Consider the following 16,549-nt stretch of genomic DNA (forward strand, 5'->3'; position numbering starts at 1 on the left):
TTCGGTTAATTCGATTAATTACCTGATTTCTAACCGAATTAATCGGTAACTAAAATTCCAAAAAATCATTAATCGACCTCCGACCAAACTAAATTCAACTACTGGCCGATTAACCGAATTAAATCGCTTCGATCAATTAATTCAATTTTAACCAAAATTTGAACTCCCCTAATTACTGCTCAAAGAAAAGATTGATTGCATTGGGAGTTTTAGAGTAACTTCCTTAAAAGAGTTATGGTGAGCTATAACCACGTAAAAGATTAATTTCATAAAATTTTTAGGCATAATATGTAGATTAGCTCTTCAATTTAGGAACTTTTCTTAAATTAGTACTTAAACTTCTTATTTAGATCACATTGGTACCAAAAGTTGACAAATGTTGTGCAAATTGGCACCTATGGCTGATACAATTTCTTTTCTTTTTTTGAAAATGTTGGTGAGAAGAATAAAAGAGCAACATGTGGATATCTGTTGAATTATTCTAAAAATTAAAAAAAAAACCATAAAAATTCAAAAAAGAAGAAGAAAATATATTAAAATTAAAAAAGTGAATAAACATAATTCAAAAGAATATACAAAATATTATCTTGCGCACCTAATCCCAGTTGAAACCACCAATAAATTTAACATTATTATCACTCGAATTGTTTGAGTCAATTGTAATTGTTGATACAACTTGGGATGTGAAGCTCATATAATTGCTAAGATGCTTCTCATCATCATCTGATCCATTTACCAACAAGTGTTGGGTGCAATGGTAAGGGACAAACTCTAAAAGGATTAATCTTCATAGACTATAAGATGGACATGTAGGATACCTTGATTATTCCAAAAAAATCATTTGATCCACTTGAAGAATCTTCATCACTCCAGGTAATGCATTCAATGTATTGGTACATCCAACTTGAATATGACTAAAACCTTAGCACTCGTGACAATGTATTCATTTGTTTCTCATTGGTTGCATGTTCATTGATCACTACTCCTTTCCCTTGGGCTTGTTAGAGTTGCGATTTACATCAAACTTTATGTTTCTCCTAGTTAGCTTCTTGAATGCTCTATTGAATTTTTTATTGAGAAAGGCTAGTTGCTCTTGCAGATTTTCAATAGTAGTTTCATCATTAGTTGTAATTGGGATTTTAGCTTGCAATGTAATATTCTTTTCTGCTTTTCCCTTGCTTTTTCTTATCTCGAAGGTTTGTAGTGAACCAATGAGCTCATCAATCCTCATTATATCAATGGCCTTTGCCTTTTCTATAACAACCACTTTGATCACAAAATTTTTAGGCAAAAATCTAACCACCTTTCTGACTAGTTTAGAATTATCATACTTTTATTAAGGGAAAATGCCTAGTTTGTTATGTCTCGTAAATTTGCATAAAATTTAGATATCTTGCATCTTCAAAGTCTCAAACCTTGTTCATAGCATATAAAGCTTAGACTGCTTGGCAGTATTGGTTTCTTCATGAGCAGTCTCAAGTGTGGTCCAAGCTTCTTTAGTAGTAGCGAACTTTGAGTTATACTTGAACTTTTGGGGGTCTATTGTTGGATCTGGTGCCCTAAGTGTAGTATATTTATTTGTAAACTTGTAATTTATTACATTAATGTACTTTGTATAATTGTCCTCATGTGGTTTTTGTATGCAAAGCAAAATAGGAACAAATATTGGCTCACTGGTTGTTTAATGTTTAAACTAATACTAAGCGGTATTACGTGGTCGGATCATAATACGGAAAGAAAACTTATATTAATAGACGAACCTAAAAATATCATTAATCTAATCAGAAATGAGCAAACCGATTGAAAGACCAATATGTCGTCTATCAAGTCCAATTGGGGAGATGTCTTATATTGGGCATCAGAGCGGATGACTCTCAGAAGATAGAGACATAGATGTGACTGACAGTACATCGAACTGGACCTAAGAAGAATAGATCTTGAATCCGTTTATGGAATTATTCACTTGTTATGCTCAAAGTGCGGCATACATTAATCTTGAGTGGATGACAAGTTATGTATGCATGACTTGTATACTTTGATCTAAGTAAAAACCTAAGTTCAAATAGATAAGGAATCCAAAGCTGATGCGTTGGGTATACAACTTCTACAGTATGTAGCGTCATTCACAACAGTGGAATTTATAGCCCGAGATATGAGTAAACGATATCCTATCATTAGCATTACATGGTTGATGAAAAGCAAATATGATCATAGGTTGTTCGTCTTTGTGATGAATGACTTGATTACTATTAGATAGTAATTGATTTTTCATGAAGGAAGATGTAATGGTTACCATGAGATAAAATAAGATTATATTGGGAAAATAGATTTATTCCAAAGAGATTAACGATATCCTATGAGGGTAACACACTTATGACTAGATTCGAGTCTTGCTTTGTATAAACATTTTGTTGGTTCTTTGTTTATATTTATTTTAGTCTATATCTTACTATATATGGACTCTTATATAGATTTATTTTGGTGCAAGTTTGAATATATTTTGATTATTAGTTTGATTTTGCTTTACAATGATTAATTTGGTTATAATTATTCTAATGCACTATTTGTAATTGCAATTGTGACTGCATATGTAACATTTTAAAAAAAACTTGATATTAACAAAACTTTACGTTATGTTTAATATTTGATTATATCAAAATATAATACAATTCATAATATAACTAAAATATTTTTATAACTAATTATTTTTAAAATTTTAATTAAAAATTGAATATAAAGATTAAAAATAACAAAATAATAATGCTTTGCTAATAAAAGGTAAAAGTTGTGCTTTTATTTAATAAATAAACTTTAGGGGTTAGTGGATTTTTCATCAACCATTAACGATAGGCGAGTATTTGAAAAATAACACGAACAAAGTGGATTTTTCAACAAAACGCGAAAGGGCTGACAAAATTGTGTCTCTTTTACTAAAAAAATGGGTAAATTAATTCTTATAAATAAATTTTTTCTGTTAAAAATTTCATCTATTTTTACTATTAAAAACTAACATGGCTGACAAAATAATCAAATAGTTAAACATAGTGTGCCACATGTACCTTATACTAAAGTGGATGACATTTTTAACAGAATGACTAATTTGCTCTTGATCTACAGTGCAAGAATCAAATTGCCCATCTTTTTAGTAGAAATAGTAAAATGTAATCTAACTTTTAATCAGGGATGGATCCAGGGGGCGCGGGGGGTGGTCACCCCCTTGGCCAAATTGTATGATTGACTTTGAAAGACTAAACTTAGAGGCCTAACATGGACTTTAAAGCCAAATTCTAGAATTAATTGATTTGCCTATACCCATACATATTAAGTTAGTAACTTTCTTTTATTTTGATTTGTATGTCTTGCAAATGAATTATTTTCCTCTAGTAAGGTGTCGACACTGCTGAGAGAAAAAGAAAGGAGTTTGATACCGTGATTGAGAGCATAGAGTAAAAAAAATACAAATTATCTTCCTCTCGGCTCCTTACATAAAAGACCTCTCGGTAAATATTTTTGCATAAATTATGTTCTTTATTAATTTGACTTATTTTTTTCTTTTTCCTAATATGTTGTTGTTTAATATATTATTACAGTCTTCAGATTTTTTTATTAAATTATGGTCAACAAAAAGTAAGAATACAATGAAAAATTATCTCAGTCTTCAGAATTCTTTGCAAAATATTGAGAGGATTATTGAGAAACCAAATTTTGAACAAGTTGCAAGAAATCGACTATAGCTCAAGGTGTCAATAGATGCTGTCAACTGGCTTGTATTTTAAGGTTGTGCCGTTAGGAGACGCAATGAAGCACAAGATTCAAGAAATTGAGGTAACTTTCTTGAACTAATAAAACTCTTGGCTTCTTATAATGAAGATGTGGGGGCAACTTTCTTAAAAAATGATGGTGCAAGTAATATGTGTGGCGAATAGAATAGTTTGCAAGCGTTATTTGCTAAAAAATGCCGATTTGCATACTATGTTCATTGCCTCGCTCACCGTCTCCAATTAAATCTAATAGTTGCATCCAAAGAGGTTATTCCTATTTATCAAATTTTTTCATACTTTACAAGTATAATCAATTTGGTTGCTTCTTCAAGCAAGCAACATGATCAATTAAGAGACATTGAGGCATCTCATATGGTGGAGTTGATTGACAGTGAAGCTGATGGAATATATGATGCAATGACATCTGTTGAATTTGTTTTCATCTTGCATTTCATGATTGAGATGCTTGGAATCATTAATGATCTTTGTTAAGCATTGCAGTATAAATTGCATGATATACTAAACACGATGCAGCTGGTGTCATCAACTAAAACGCTTCTCCAAAAATTCAGAGAACGTATGTGGGATGCTTTGTTTGAGAATTTGAAGTTATTTTGTAAAGATCATATGATAGAAATCCCAAAAGTAAGTGCTTTGTACAAAGCTGGTTGAGGTCGGACTGCATCCAGAGATATAACCTCACAATTGAGCATCATTATCGGTTTGATATATTCATTGCTAACAGAAATGAATTCTCGCTTTAATGATGAGGTAATGGAATTATTTGTTCTTAGCTCCGCTTTGGATCCACACGATAATTACAAAGCTTTTTGAGTGGAAGATGCTTACTAAGACAAATAAGTCAAGTATTTTACGGAGCAAGAAAAGCTACACATGAAGATTCAATTGAAGCATTTTCAACTTGATGCTCATCAAAGCACGGAGTTGCAGAGAGCTTCTATAGTTGCCAAGTTGTGTTAAGTGCTAGCTAAGACAAATAAGTCAAGTATTTATCCTATTATTGATAGAATTATTCGTCTTGTGCTAACTCTTCCCGTGTTTCTTGCAACAACCGAACTAAACCTGATCATGGGTTGAGCCACCCGGCCCGACCCGAAGGCCCGCATGAAAAGTGGGAGGGTTTGGGCAAAAATATAGGCCCGAAAAGTGGGCTTGGATAAAAAATAAGGCTTGGACAAAAACGGGCTGGGCCTTGGGTAAGACATTTTTGGCTCTGACCCGGCCCGAATTCACTAAAGGACAAAAAAATTACTTTTTTTAATGTTATTTTTTTGTTGTTTTCTGCCTATTTTGCTACCATTTTACTATTATGTTGCTAGCATTTTGTTGTTATTATTTGGATATTGTATAAAACTTATTTTATTGTTAATTTTGTTATTATTCTAGAGACATTTGCTTGTTAAGTTACATTTATTTTAGTGTTATTTAAGTCTACAAATTTTTTAAAATTTATTTTTAATTTGTTAGGAAATATTTTATTTTGATGTTTTTAGTATTTTTGATGTATTATATATATTTAAAAATTATATAAAAATTAATACGGGCGGGTCGGGTCAGGCTTGGGCAAAATTTTAGGCTCATTTTTTGGGCCAGGCCCGGCCTAGCAAATGGGCCTGAATTTTTAGTTGAGCTTGACCTGAACCTGGCCCGACCCATGAGCACCTCTAAACCGAATGAGCATTTTCAGCTATGAAAATTATGAAGACAATGTTCTGCAATAGAATGAAGGATGATTTTTTTTCAACTTACTTGGTGGCATACATCGAAAAAGAGATAGCTCGAGAATTTTCAATGGATTCTATCATTGATGAGTTCGATCTTATGAAAAAGCGGAAGATGCAATTTAGAATGCCTAGTATTGAGAAATAGGACTAAGGCCAAGTCTTTTAAATTTAATTTTTAGAATTATAACGATATTTATGAAATTTTTAGTATAATATTAGTTATTCTTTTTTGCATATTGAAAAGAAATATTTAATTTTATATATTGTTATTTTTTTCTTTTAATTTTTCTTACAGTTAAATCGTTCATGCTTTAAAAAAGCATTAAATTGATTTGTTTGATAAGAAAAAAAGTATCTTAGAAGAATTGACACTTTTTTACATTAAAAAAAAGTTGTTCGGATTTAGTAGTTCCGTCCCCCTTGGAGTAAAATCTTAGATCGATCCCTGGGCATGGACATTGTTGCCAATGCAAGAGAACGCGAGTTCAAATGCGTTGAAGCTCATTATCCTCTTATTTATGGGTTGGAGAGTGAGTATCAATAGACTTTTAGGTATAGTATAAAAAAGAACTGATATGATTAGAACCTATAATAATATTGTTCAAAATATTGACGGTTTCTTTAAAATATTAAAAAAGCCTTAATTTAAAAAGGATATTAGAAAATAATTTTCTAATTTTCTATTATCAATTTTAAAAAAGAAGAAGTTATGATTAAGATTTCATAGCTGTAATCTAACAATATTATTTCAAATATTCGATCTTACATTTTTTTTTACAATGTATTTTATCATTACCTCGGACACTTTTTTAATTGTAATCAAAATTATTTTAAAATAATTAATTGATGTAACATGATTTTAAAACTTCTTAATTAATGCTAATAAAGAAAAAAGAAAAGACAAATCATATTTCTACCTTCACGAAACGACGTCGTAGAATCTGTAAAATAGGAAAGGGAGAAGCTCTCCGCTTAGAGAGCAACAAAGTACAAACAGTACCAAAGTTACCAAATACTAACAATAAAAATCAAAGCTCAAAGAGAGAATCGAACACTCTCTTTCTATTTTTCGTGTACAAACTGGAAAAATACCAAAGAGAGCTTCCAATTTTGTTCTTAATTTTAGCTGATTTGGGTCAGATCTGAGGTAACTTCTTAATTCTTTTTTGAACTTTAATCATATATTTCATGTATTTGCTCAATTGCCGATTCAAAATTCATGATTTGGTTTGGATTTGTTTTTTTTTTTTTTGCAGGGAATTGACGGTTGAAGAGAAAGTAAAAAAAGAAGAAGAAGATGTTGACGAAGTTTGAGACGAAGAGCAATCGAGTGAAAGGACTGAGTTTCCACACTAAGAGGCCTTGGATCTTAGCCAGTCTACACAGTGGTGTGATCCAATTATGGGACTATCGAATGGGGACTTTGATTGATCGATTCGACGAACATGACGGCCCTGTTCGCGGTGTCCATTTCCACATGTCTCAACCTTTGTTTGTCTCTGGAGGTTCGTATTTCGTCTCTTTGCGCCTCGGTTTTGATCCTTGCTACATAAATCTGGTCGATTATTTTAGTGATCTATGTTTTCTTGTTACTTTATGGAATTTGAGAAATCCAAGGCATATGATAATGCTGGATCGAGAATTACTATAGAACATGTAGTTGGACTTGATTTAGAACTTCTAGACCTTATGTTGCTGAGTGATGAATGTCAATTGAACCATAGATGGAATTATAGGAGAAATTCATATATGATATAGATTTATTCGGTAGTTTTATATATTTATGCTTTTTTATTTGGCCCCAAAAATAAGCTGAAAAAGCTGTTATTGGTGAGTACTGACAGCAAGAAGCAAACATTGAATTAGCTCTGAAAAGGATTATAACTAGCACCTGATCTCCTGTTTAGTGTGTCTATCAGCTGCAGCAGTGAAGCTTTGAACCATAATTAAGTGTCCTTCACAATTTGCTTGATAGCAGAAGCCTGAGATGATATTTTGCCTGACCATACATGTTGATTCCTAGGTTACAAAATATAGTAGATATAGAGTACCAGACAAGGAAGTAAAGAAACAAGTAAATTAGTTATGAAAGGAATTCGAGACTGCAAAGATAACAATATAATTCTGGCTGACAGGCTATCTAGTGAAATAACTTGCTGTTCAACCTTGCACCTTAGATGCTAAACTTGTGTGTGAATAGATTTATTGCTGAGAAGGGATGCTATTGAGTTCATAATTTTGAAAATTTCTAGCCCTGGTCAACTTGGGCAAGGAGGGTCTGGATTTGAAAACTTTTTGGCTCAAAAAAGTCTTATTTTTTGGTGCTACGATTTTCTTTTACAGAGCATAGGGATCTTGTGCGATAGAAGTGATACTAAAAATTGATGTTTTTGTTTTCAGGGGATGACTACAAGATAAAGGTCTGGAACTACAAGTTGCATAGATGTGTTTTTACCCTTCTTGGACATCTTGACTATATTCGAACTGTGCAGTTTCATCATGAGAATCCTTGGATTGTGAGTGCCAGTGATGATCAGACTATCCGCATATGGAACTGGCAGTCGCGAACTTGTATCTCTGTGTTAACTGGTCATAATCATTATGTTATGTGTGCATCATTCCATCCTAAAGAGGACCTTGTCGTGTCGGCCTCCCTTGATCAGACTGTTCGAGTTTGGGATATTGGTTCCTTGAATAAGAAAACTGCCTCTCCAGCAGATGATATTTTACGTTTCAGTCAGATGAACTCAGAACTTTTTGGTGGCGTTGATGCAGTTGTTAAATATGTGTTGGAAGGTCATGACAGAGGAGTAAATTGGGCTGCATTTCATCCCACCTTACCTTTGATAGTCTCTGGAGCAGATGATCGCCAAGTGAAATTATGGCGTATGAATGGTAATTATAGGAAAACCACGCCTTCTTCTCCATTTATATTTCATTTTCTAGATGTGTTGATTAATGCTTTTTGTAAACTCACATTGGCCAATTAAAATCTTCATATAAATTTACCTTTTTCCTTTTAAATTTTATATATGCAGCATAGCCCTTGCTTTTATAGCCAAGCTACCTCAATTTCTCCATTATATATTCTGCACCTGAGTATTTAGACCCCTAAATTTATTGTGGGATCAAGTAAATTGTTTATTTCTTTGCAGAGACAAAGGCTTGGGAAGTGGATACCTTTAGAGGACACATGAATAACGTATCATGTGTTTTGTTCCATTCCAAATTAGACATCATTGTATCTAATTCCGAGGATAAAAGTATTCGTGTGTGGGATGTAACAAAGAGAACTGGACTTCAAACTTTCCGTCGAGAACATGACAGGTTCTGGATTCTTGCTGTTCATCCTGAGATGAATGTTTTGGCAGCTGGACATGACAGTGGCATGATTGTATTTAAGCTAGAGAGAGAGCGTCCAGCTTTTGCAGTGAGTGGGGAATCTCTGTTTTATGCCAAGGATCGGTTTTTAAGGTGTTATGACTTTTCAACTCAAAGAGAGGCACAAGTTATTCCAATTCGACGGCCTGGTTCCGCAAGTCTGAATCAAAGTCCAAGAACTCTTTCCTACAGTCCTACTGAAAATGCTGTTCTTATCTGCTCAGATGTGGATGGAGGATCTTATGAATTGTATGTGATACCAAAAGATAGCTTTGGCAGGGGAGAGATGCAGGAGGCAAAGAAAGGTCTTGGTAGTTCTGCTATATTTGTAGCTCGTAACCGGTTTGCTGCTCTTGACAAAGGCAACAATCAAGTCTTGATCAAGAATTTAAAGAATGAGGTGGTTAAAAAGAGTGGCCTTCCAGTGCCTACAGATGCAATATTTTATGCTGGAACAGGTAACTTGTTGTGTCGATCAGAGGATAGAGTAGTTATATTTGATCTCCAGCAGAGGCTTGTTCTTGGTGATCTTCAAACCCCTTTGGTGAAATATGTTGTTTGGTCTAATGACACGGAGAATGTTGCTTTACTCAGCAAGCATACGATTGTCATAACTAACAAGAAGCTTGTTCACCGGTGCACTCTTCATGAGACAATACGTGTAAAGAGTGGAGCCTGGGATGACAATGGTATTTTTATCTACTCCACCCTCAACCATATAAAATACTGCCTCCCGAATGGAGATTGTGGAATAATTCGAACGCTTGAGGTTCCAATATACATAACAAAGGTTTCTGGAAATACTATATTTTGCTTGGATCGTGATGGGAAGAATAAGGCTATAGTCATTGATGCTACTGAATACATTTTCAAGCTCTCTCTGCTTCGGAAGAGATATGATCAGGTTATGAGTATGATAAGGAACTCTCAGCTATGTGGTGAAGCCATGATTGCTTATCTGCAACAGAAAGGGTTTCCTGAGGTGGCTCTCCATTTTGTGAAAGATGAGAAAACACGCTTTAATTTGGCTCTCGAGAGTGGGAACATTCAAATTGCTGTTGCATCAGCTAAGGAGATCGATGACAAAGATCGTTGGTATAGATTGGGTGTGGAGGCCCTTCGCCAAGGCAATGCAGGTATAGTGGAATATGCCTACCAGAGGACAAAGAACTTTGAGAGGCTGTCTTTTCTTTATCTCATAAATGGTAACCTAGAAAAGCTGTCCAAGATGCTGAAAATTGCGGAAGTTAAGAATGATGTTATGGGTCAATTTCACAATGCTTTGTATCTTGGCGATATAAAGGAACGTGTTAAGATCTTGGAGAATGCTGGTCACTTGCCTCTTGCTTATGTTACAGCGTCAGTCCATGGGCTACAGGATGTGGCTGATAGGTTAGCAGCTGAGTTGGGTGATGATGTCCTTCCTTTGCCAACAGGGAAGGAACCGTCCTTATTGATGCCTCCAACCCCCGTTGTGTCTGGTAGTGATTGGCCTCTTTTGAGAGTTATGAAAGGCATATTCGAAGGTGGATTGGATAGTATTGGCAGGGGTGGTGTGGATGAAGAGGAGGGTGCAGAAGGTGATTGGGGTGAGGATCTTGATGTGGTCGATGTTGATGGCTTGCAAAATGGGGATGTTGCTGCAGTTCTGGAAGATGGGGAAGTGGCTGAAGAAAATGAAGAGGAGGGTGGATGGGACCTTGAAGACTTGGAACTCCCTCCTGAGGTTGAGACACCAAGGGTTTCTAACAATGCTCGTTCATCTGTTTTTGTGGCACCAACTCCTGGTATGCCTGTGAGTCAAATTTGGACTCAAAGATCATCTCTTGCTGCTGATCATGCAGCAGCAGGCAATTTTGATACAGCAATGCGTTTGCTGAGCAGGCAACTTGGAATAAGAAATTTTGCTCCTTTGAAATCCATGTTTCTTGATCTTCATGCTGGCAGCCATAGCTATCTTCGTGCACTTTCATCTGCTCCTGTGGTGTCATTGGCAATTGAGAGGGGGTGGAGTGAGTCTGGTAGTCCTAATGTGAGGTCTCCACCGGCCCTCGTGTTCAATTTTTCTCAGTTGGATGAAAAGCTGAAGGCTGGTTACAAGGCAACAACGGCTGGAAAATTCACCGAGGCTCTTCGGCTCTTTCTCAGCATTCTTCATACGATTCCATTTATTGTTGTGGAATCAAGGAGGGAAGTTGATGAAGTCAAGGAGTTAATTATTATCGCTAAGGAGTACGTTCTTGGTATGCAGATGGAGCTTAAGCGAAGAGAAATGAAAGACAATCCAGTCCGGCAACAGGAGCTTGCTGCCTACTTCACCCACTGCAACCTTCAATTGCCTCACCTAAGACTTGCTCTGTTAAATGCAATGACCGTCTGCTACAAGGCAAAGAACCTGGCTACAGCAGCTAACTTTGCCAGACGTCTACTAGAAACAAACCCCACAAATGAGAATCAAGCTAAGACCGCGAGGCAAGTGCTACAAGCTGCTGAGAGGAATATGACTGATGCCTCTCAACTAAACTATGATTTCAGAAACCCATTCGTGACATGTGGGGCAACTTATGTGCCAATTTACAGAGGACAGAAGGATGTATCATGCCCATATTGCACCGCTCGCTTTGTACCTAGTCAGGGTGGACAATTGTGTACGGTGTGTGATCTTGCAGTGGTCGGGGCAGATGCTTCAGGGTTGCTTTGTTCGCCTTCACAGGTACGATAAAAAGCTTCCAAATTTTAATATACTTTTGAACTGTATTCTGCTGATCCTTATGTCTGCAAAAACGTTCACGTTGATCGATTCATATCTTCTATTCCGTTTTTTTTTGTCTTTATTCCCTTAATAGAGTTCCTTAGGATTTCATAAGCAAGAACGTAACTGGAATTATAGAATTTTCAGTCTATTCTGGTATAATTGTTCAGCTGTTTCATATTTCATAGACAAGAATGGCACAGTTGTGGAGGCCTTGATAATGGATTATATGTGACATGTAGAACTTGAACACATAAGGTTTGATGTTGCGATTTAAGGGATATTCATTCTTCTGAGTTTTGATTGGTTGGCACCTCAATCTCATTGTAAAGGTCGGATTATGGTTTTAATCCTTATAGAATGCTGAAATTTAGGATTTAACACCTTGGTCCCTGTACTTTTTTTGCAAATTTGGGAACTTTTACTTTTATTTCAAGGAGTTCAGTCATTCTACTTTTTTTAGATTTAAAAATACAACACAAGTCCAATTGTTTTGGTCTTTTAAATTTAGGTTCATTGCAATATTTTCTTTTACATAGATATTAAGTGAGGATTTCTTTTATTTTAAATTGTCACACCAACAAAATTTAAAAAAAAAAAGGATTTTAGAGGTGTTAATAATTAGACTTGAATTTTGAAATCTATAAAGTCAGAATAAATTCTTGAAAATAAAAGTATAAGGAGATTCCAAATGTATGAATGTACAAAGAATATAAGGACTTGGAAGTATATTTTAATCTAATTTGGTTTTTGTTTTTTTTTGTTTTTTTTTGTTTTTCATAATATTATTAACGTTATTAATTACTGTGGTTAAACTTTAAAGTGGTGATGTAGCTCTTTTGTATATGCTGTTCACTTATAAGTGTATGTTGGAGATGGATAAATTCAACATTTTAAAAAAATCATATAATTTAAGGAATAATATTTTTATATGATATCCAAATATGTATTGAGGACATTAATATTTTAGAAAAGAGTATGCTTTTAGCCTTTTATGCTTTAGTTATGTTACTTCGACATGAATCTTCTTTAGTGGAAACGTGGGAAAAGCTTTTCCAATTGCTTACTTTTACTGCCACTCTCTTTTAAGACACTATCTATATGAAATAATTTATAGAATGTGAATATTGATATATTAAGTAGTTTCCCAAAAGAAATTAAAAATTTATATAAATCCTAAACATGATTATCATGCATTTTTTAAAGAAAAAAAAGTTTTAGTACAATAAATTTGATTTTCTTTGAGGTTTTTCATAATTCTTTTTATAAAAAAAAAACCAGAAAAGGCACATGCAACATTAGTGAGGACATTTTGTTAGGCCCAGTTTTAAGAATCCTTTGCCGACTTTGCCTTTTGCACGTGCGTTGGAATCTCTCCCAAAGCGGACCAAATCCGACAGTAATGACCCAAATCCACTGGAAAAAAGGACCAAAGTTTCCCCTTCTCTTCATGTATTTCTAAAATTAATAATAAAATGCTAATGAAGCATTCCCACAGTCCGCAAAGGCTCGTTTTATTTTTGTGTGAGGTTTATCCGATTCTTTTCGGATTTGATTTGATTTTGGCGTGCATCCGTGATTTCTTTTTAAAACACGCATTTGTTAATAAATATTTTTAATAGCGCTAAATACAAGTTCACGTTTCGTCAACTGGACTGATGTAAGGATATGACACAACGCTTAACTTTGAAGATTCAAATTTGAAGTTCAATAAATCAATTTTAAAATCTGACTCATCGTTCGAGGACTTTTTAGTGAATTAACCCAAGCAAAGAGGTCAGGAAGTTAATTGGAAATCTTCTTTGACACGTGGCTTACAACTATTGGTGGGAAAGACGTGGACCTATTTACAACTACTAACTTGTGATCCTCAATCCTTTCTTAAAGGAAACTCAAATCACTCGAAAACAAAACACCTACCATTAAGATAGAGAGATAGAGAGAGAGAGAGAGAGAAGAAAATGGAGAAGCCAAGCAAATCTTATGGTGTTGTTTTACCTACAATGGATGAAGATCATGAAGAATTTGTTTTCATTGAAGAAGATTATGATGTTGATGATAATCTTTCCCATTGGGAATTCATTGATTCCTCCGTTACCGATTCTGATGATGCCGATGATGATGTATCGTTTCATCGTGGTGAATTATCCAGAAGAAACGTAGAGTCGTTTATCCCTTTCACTTTCCCTTTTCCCCCTATAACGGAGGTGAAAAAGTCCATCCCAATTCCTGCTCCGATTCAAGATACTGATGATCATGATCCATCACATGATGGATCTGATGATCAAGATGATGATGTTGATGCATCATTTCATCGTGATGAATTATCGAGAAGAAGAAACTTAGTGTTCGGTATGCCTTTCCCTTTTCCCCCTTTAACGGAGGTGAAACAGTTCAACCTGATGCATGATCATGATAATGATGATCATGATCCATCACATGATGATGCATCGTTTCATCGTGATGAAGTATCGAGAAGAAACTTAGTGTACGGTATGCCTTTCCCTTTTCCTCCTCTAACGGAGGTGGAAAAGTTTATCCCGTTCCCTGCTCCGATTCAAGATAATGATGATCATCATCCATCACATGATGGATCTGATGATCAAGACGATGTTGATGATGATTATGGATGCGATTTGGATGATGAATTGGTTCCAAAGGCATTGAGTGGGAAATTTGGAAGGCAAAGGATGAGGAAATTAGGGAAAAGGGCATTCGCGAAGATGAACACTTCAAAGAAATCGCCGTATCTGCATGTGAAGCCTGGATGCGTTCATGGAAAGCATGGGCTTGGATTAAAGCACAGTTTCTAGGTAAATCAACAAGATTTTAGATCTTTTAATTGGGTTAATCTTCATTTGAATTTTTTTAAAGTTGTAATTATTAGGGTTTTTAATTTAATTTGATTTGATTTGACATTAGGCTTATTTAGATTTGGTTACTTGTTAATAACAACCTAATTATTATTATTAATTAGGCTTCTTCCATGTTCTATATATATTTTTAATAGATCTGATTTGTAGTCTCTCTTTCTTTTTTCTTCTGATTTTGATTGCTTCAATGTTGATAATCTAATGAACTTTTTGAAGTTCAAACAATTCCTAAATATTATTTGTCAAGAAATTAATTTGAAATTTTTTTTTAAAAATGTTAACTGATCTATTATAATTATATTAAAGTGAATTGTGATTTAGTATCCTATCAACAAAATCAAAATTTTGAATTGGTATAAGAATTCACAATCTCAAAGCTTAATATTAATATGTCTATTAATATTTTTCTTAATATAAATTTAAGAGTTTATAAATAATTTTAAATATTGTATCAAAAAAATATCCGAATGTTCCTCTTATTTTATTTTTTTAGAAAGAAAATTCTAAAATGTCACCTGTGGGATCTTGGGGAAAGTTGGGGTTGTTTTATGTGTGTTTGAAAAGTTTTGACAATGAAAATGAAATCCAAAGTTAAATCATTTGATCAATTCCTTTGACTTGTGCCTTATAAAACTTCGGTCATGTTAAGTAATGCGTAAACTACTAAAATAGTCACTTTTGTTTGGTTCATGTTACATTTTAGTCACTTTTGTTTGAAATGTTACGTTTTAGTCACTTATGTTATCATGTTGTAACATTTTAGTCACTGAGTCGTTAGTTTCTGTTAACGGTGTTGACACCATTTTTTGAATGAAAACGGGGTCGACTTGGGTTTTAAAAAAGAAATGGGAGTCGCCACCAATCCTTTTTTATGAGGTGTGATTGGATCACCTCGAAAAGTGGTTGTTTTTAATAAACGATTTGATTTTATTAAAACAACAAGTTTGGTCCACGAAATTCAGAAAAACGGGTTCGGGAGTCGGTTACGTACGAGGAAGGATTAGCACCCTCGATATGCCTAAAATTGGTACCTAGTTGATTACTTAATGTCTTAATATCGAAAATTGAGAACTTTGAAGAATTTTAAAAATACGATCCTTATATTAAAACGTTAAAAATTTTCAAGAAAAGGGACACATTTCACGCTATTCGAGAAAGAAAATCATATTCAGTAAGTTAGGACACAATGTCTCGAATTTCCGATACGCGAATGAATGCCGAAAATTTAAAAAGGTATTTAATTATTTCAGATTAAAAAAAGGATCACGACCAGTAAGTTAGGACGCGATCTTTTTTAATTCCCGAGATCATTTAAAACTTGAGTTTGAAAAGATCCGTGTAATAAAATTTAAAAGAATATTCAATTGTTTAAATCAAATAAAGAAATCGCAACCTAATACATTAGGGCACAATTTCTCTAAATATTAAACATTGAATATTGCATTTATTTCGAAATTTTCTCGTCTTGAGAAAACAATGTGTTATATCCAATGCGTTAGTACATAACGTATTGAATTCTCGATAACGAGCTTTTTGTCATTTTAAAAGAGTAATCTCGATTATTTAAATTCAACGAAGAAAATCGGAACCCAATACGTTAGGGCTCGATTTTCTCGAAAATCGCAAATACCGAGTATTACTTATATTTTTAAAATTTCTTTTTTGAAATTCGAGTGCAAAGATACAATGTGACAACAATGCTAATAATGTGAGTAAAATAACACGAGCAAAACATAAAATGAATAAATAATAAGACCAATAAAAGAGAAAATAATCAAGCGGGCACAATAATAAATGATAAACAGATAAAAATTAAAACGGAAATAATAATAACAGACATGTAAACAAATAAAGTAAATGAACGAAACGATAGAAATATGAAAATATAAAGGATATATATATGTACAAAATTATGAAAATATGAAGAACATATGTATGTACACATATTTTAAAACTATTTACATGAAAATATAAGTAAGTATGCATGTACATATAAATATGTATATATACTTATAAAGAATTAGAAAATATGTATAT

The 16,549-nt window shown here is 33.9% G+C and overlaps 1 protein-coding gene across 1 annotated transcript; it reads left to right on the forward strand.

Moving 5' to 3' along the window:
• The first annotated feature begins 6,450 nt into the window (after positions 1–6,450).
• LOC107898574 (coatomer subunit alpha-1) lies at positions 6,451–14,664 on the forward strand. Its single transcript, XM_016824079.2, has 4 exons — positions 6,451–6,653; positions 6,763–7,011; positions 7,907–8,401; positions 8,662–14,664. The coding sequence occupies exons 2-4, from the start codon at positions 6,804–6,806 to the stop codon at positions 11,607–11,609; spliced, it is 3,651 nt and encodes a 1,216-aa protein (XP_016679568.2). The 5' UTR covers positions 6,451–6,653; positions 6,763–6,803; the 3' UTR covers positions 11,610–14,664.
• The last annotated feature ends 1,885 nt before the right edge of the window (positions 14,665–16,549 follow it).

This window comes from Gossypium hirsutum, chromosome D04 (genome assembly GCF_007990345.1).
Source record: "Gossypium hirsutum isolate 1008001.06 chromosome D04, Gossypium_hirsutum_v2.1, whole genome shotgun sequence".
NCBI classification, from domain to species: domain Eukaryota; kingdom Viridiplantae; phylum Streptophyta; class Magnoliopsida; order Malvales; family Malvaceae; genus Gossypium; species Gossypium hirsutum.

Coding starts and splice junctions, on each gene's coding strand:
- LOC107898574 (XM_016824079.2), top strand. CDS start 6,804: ATGTTGACGAAGTTTGAGACGAAGAGCAATCGAGTGAAAGGACTGAGT. Junction 7,012..7,906: donor ACCTTTGTTTGTCTCTGGAG/GTTCGTATTTCG, acceptor TTTTGTTTTCAG/GGGATGACTACAAGATAAAG. Junction 8,402..8,661: donor GAAATTATGGCGTATGAATG/GTAATTATAGGA, acceptor ATTTCTTTGCAG/AGACAAAGGCTTGGGAAGTG.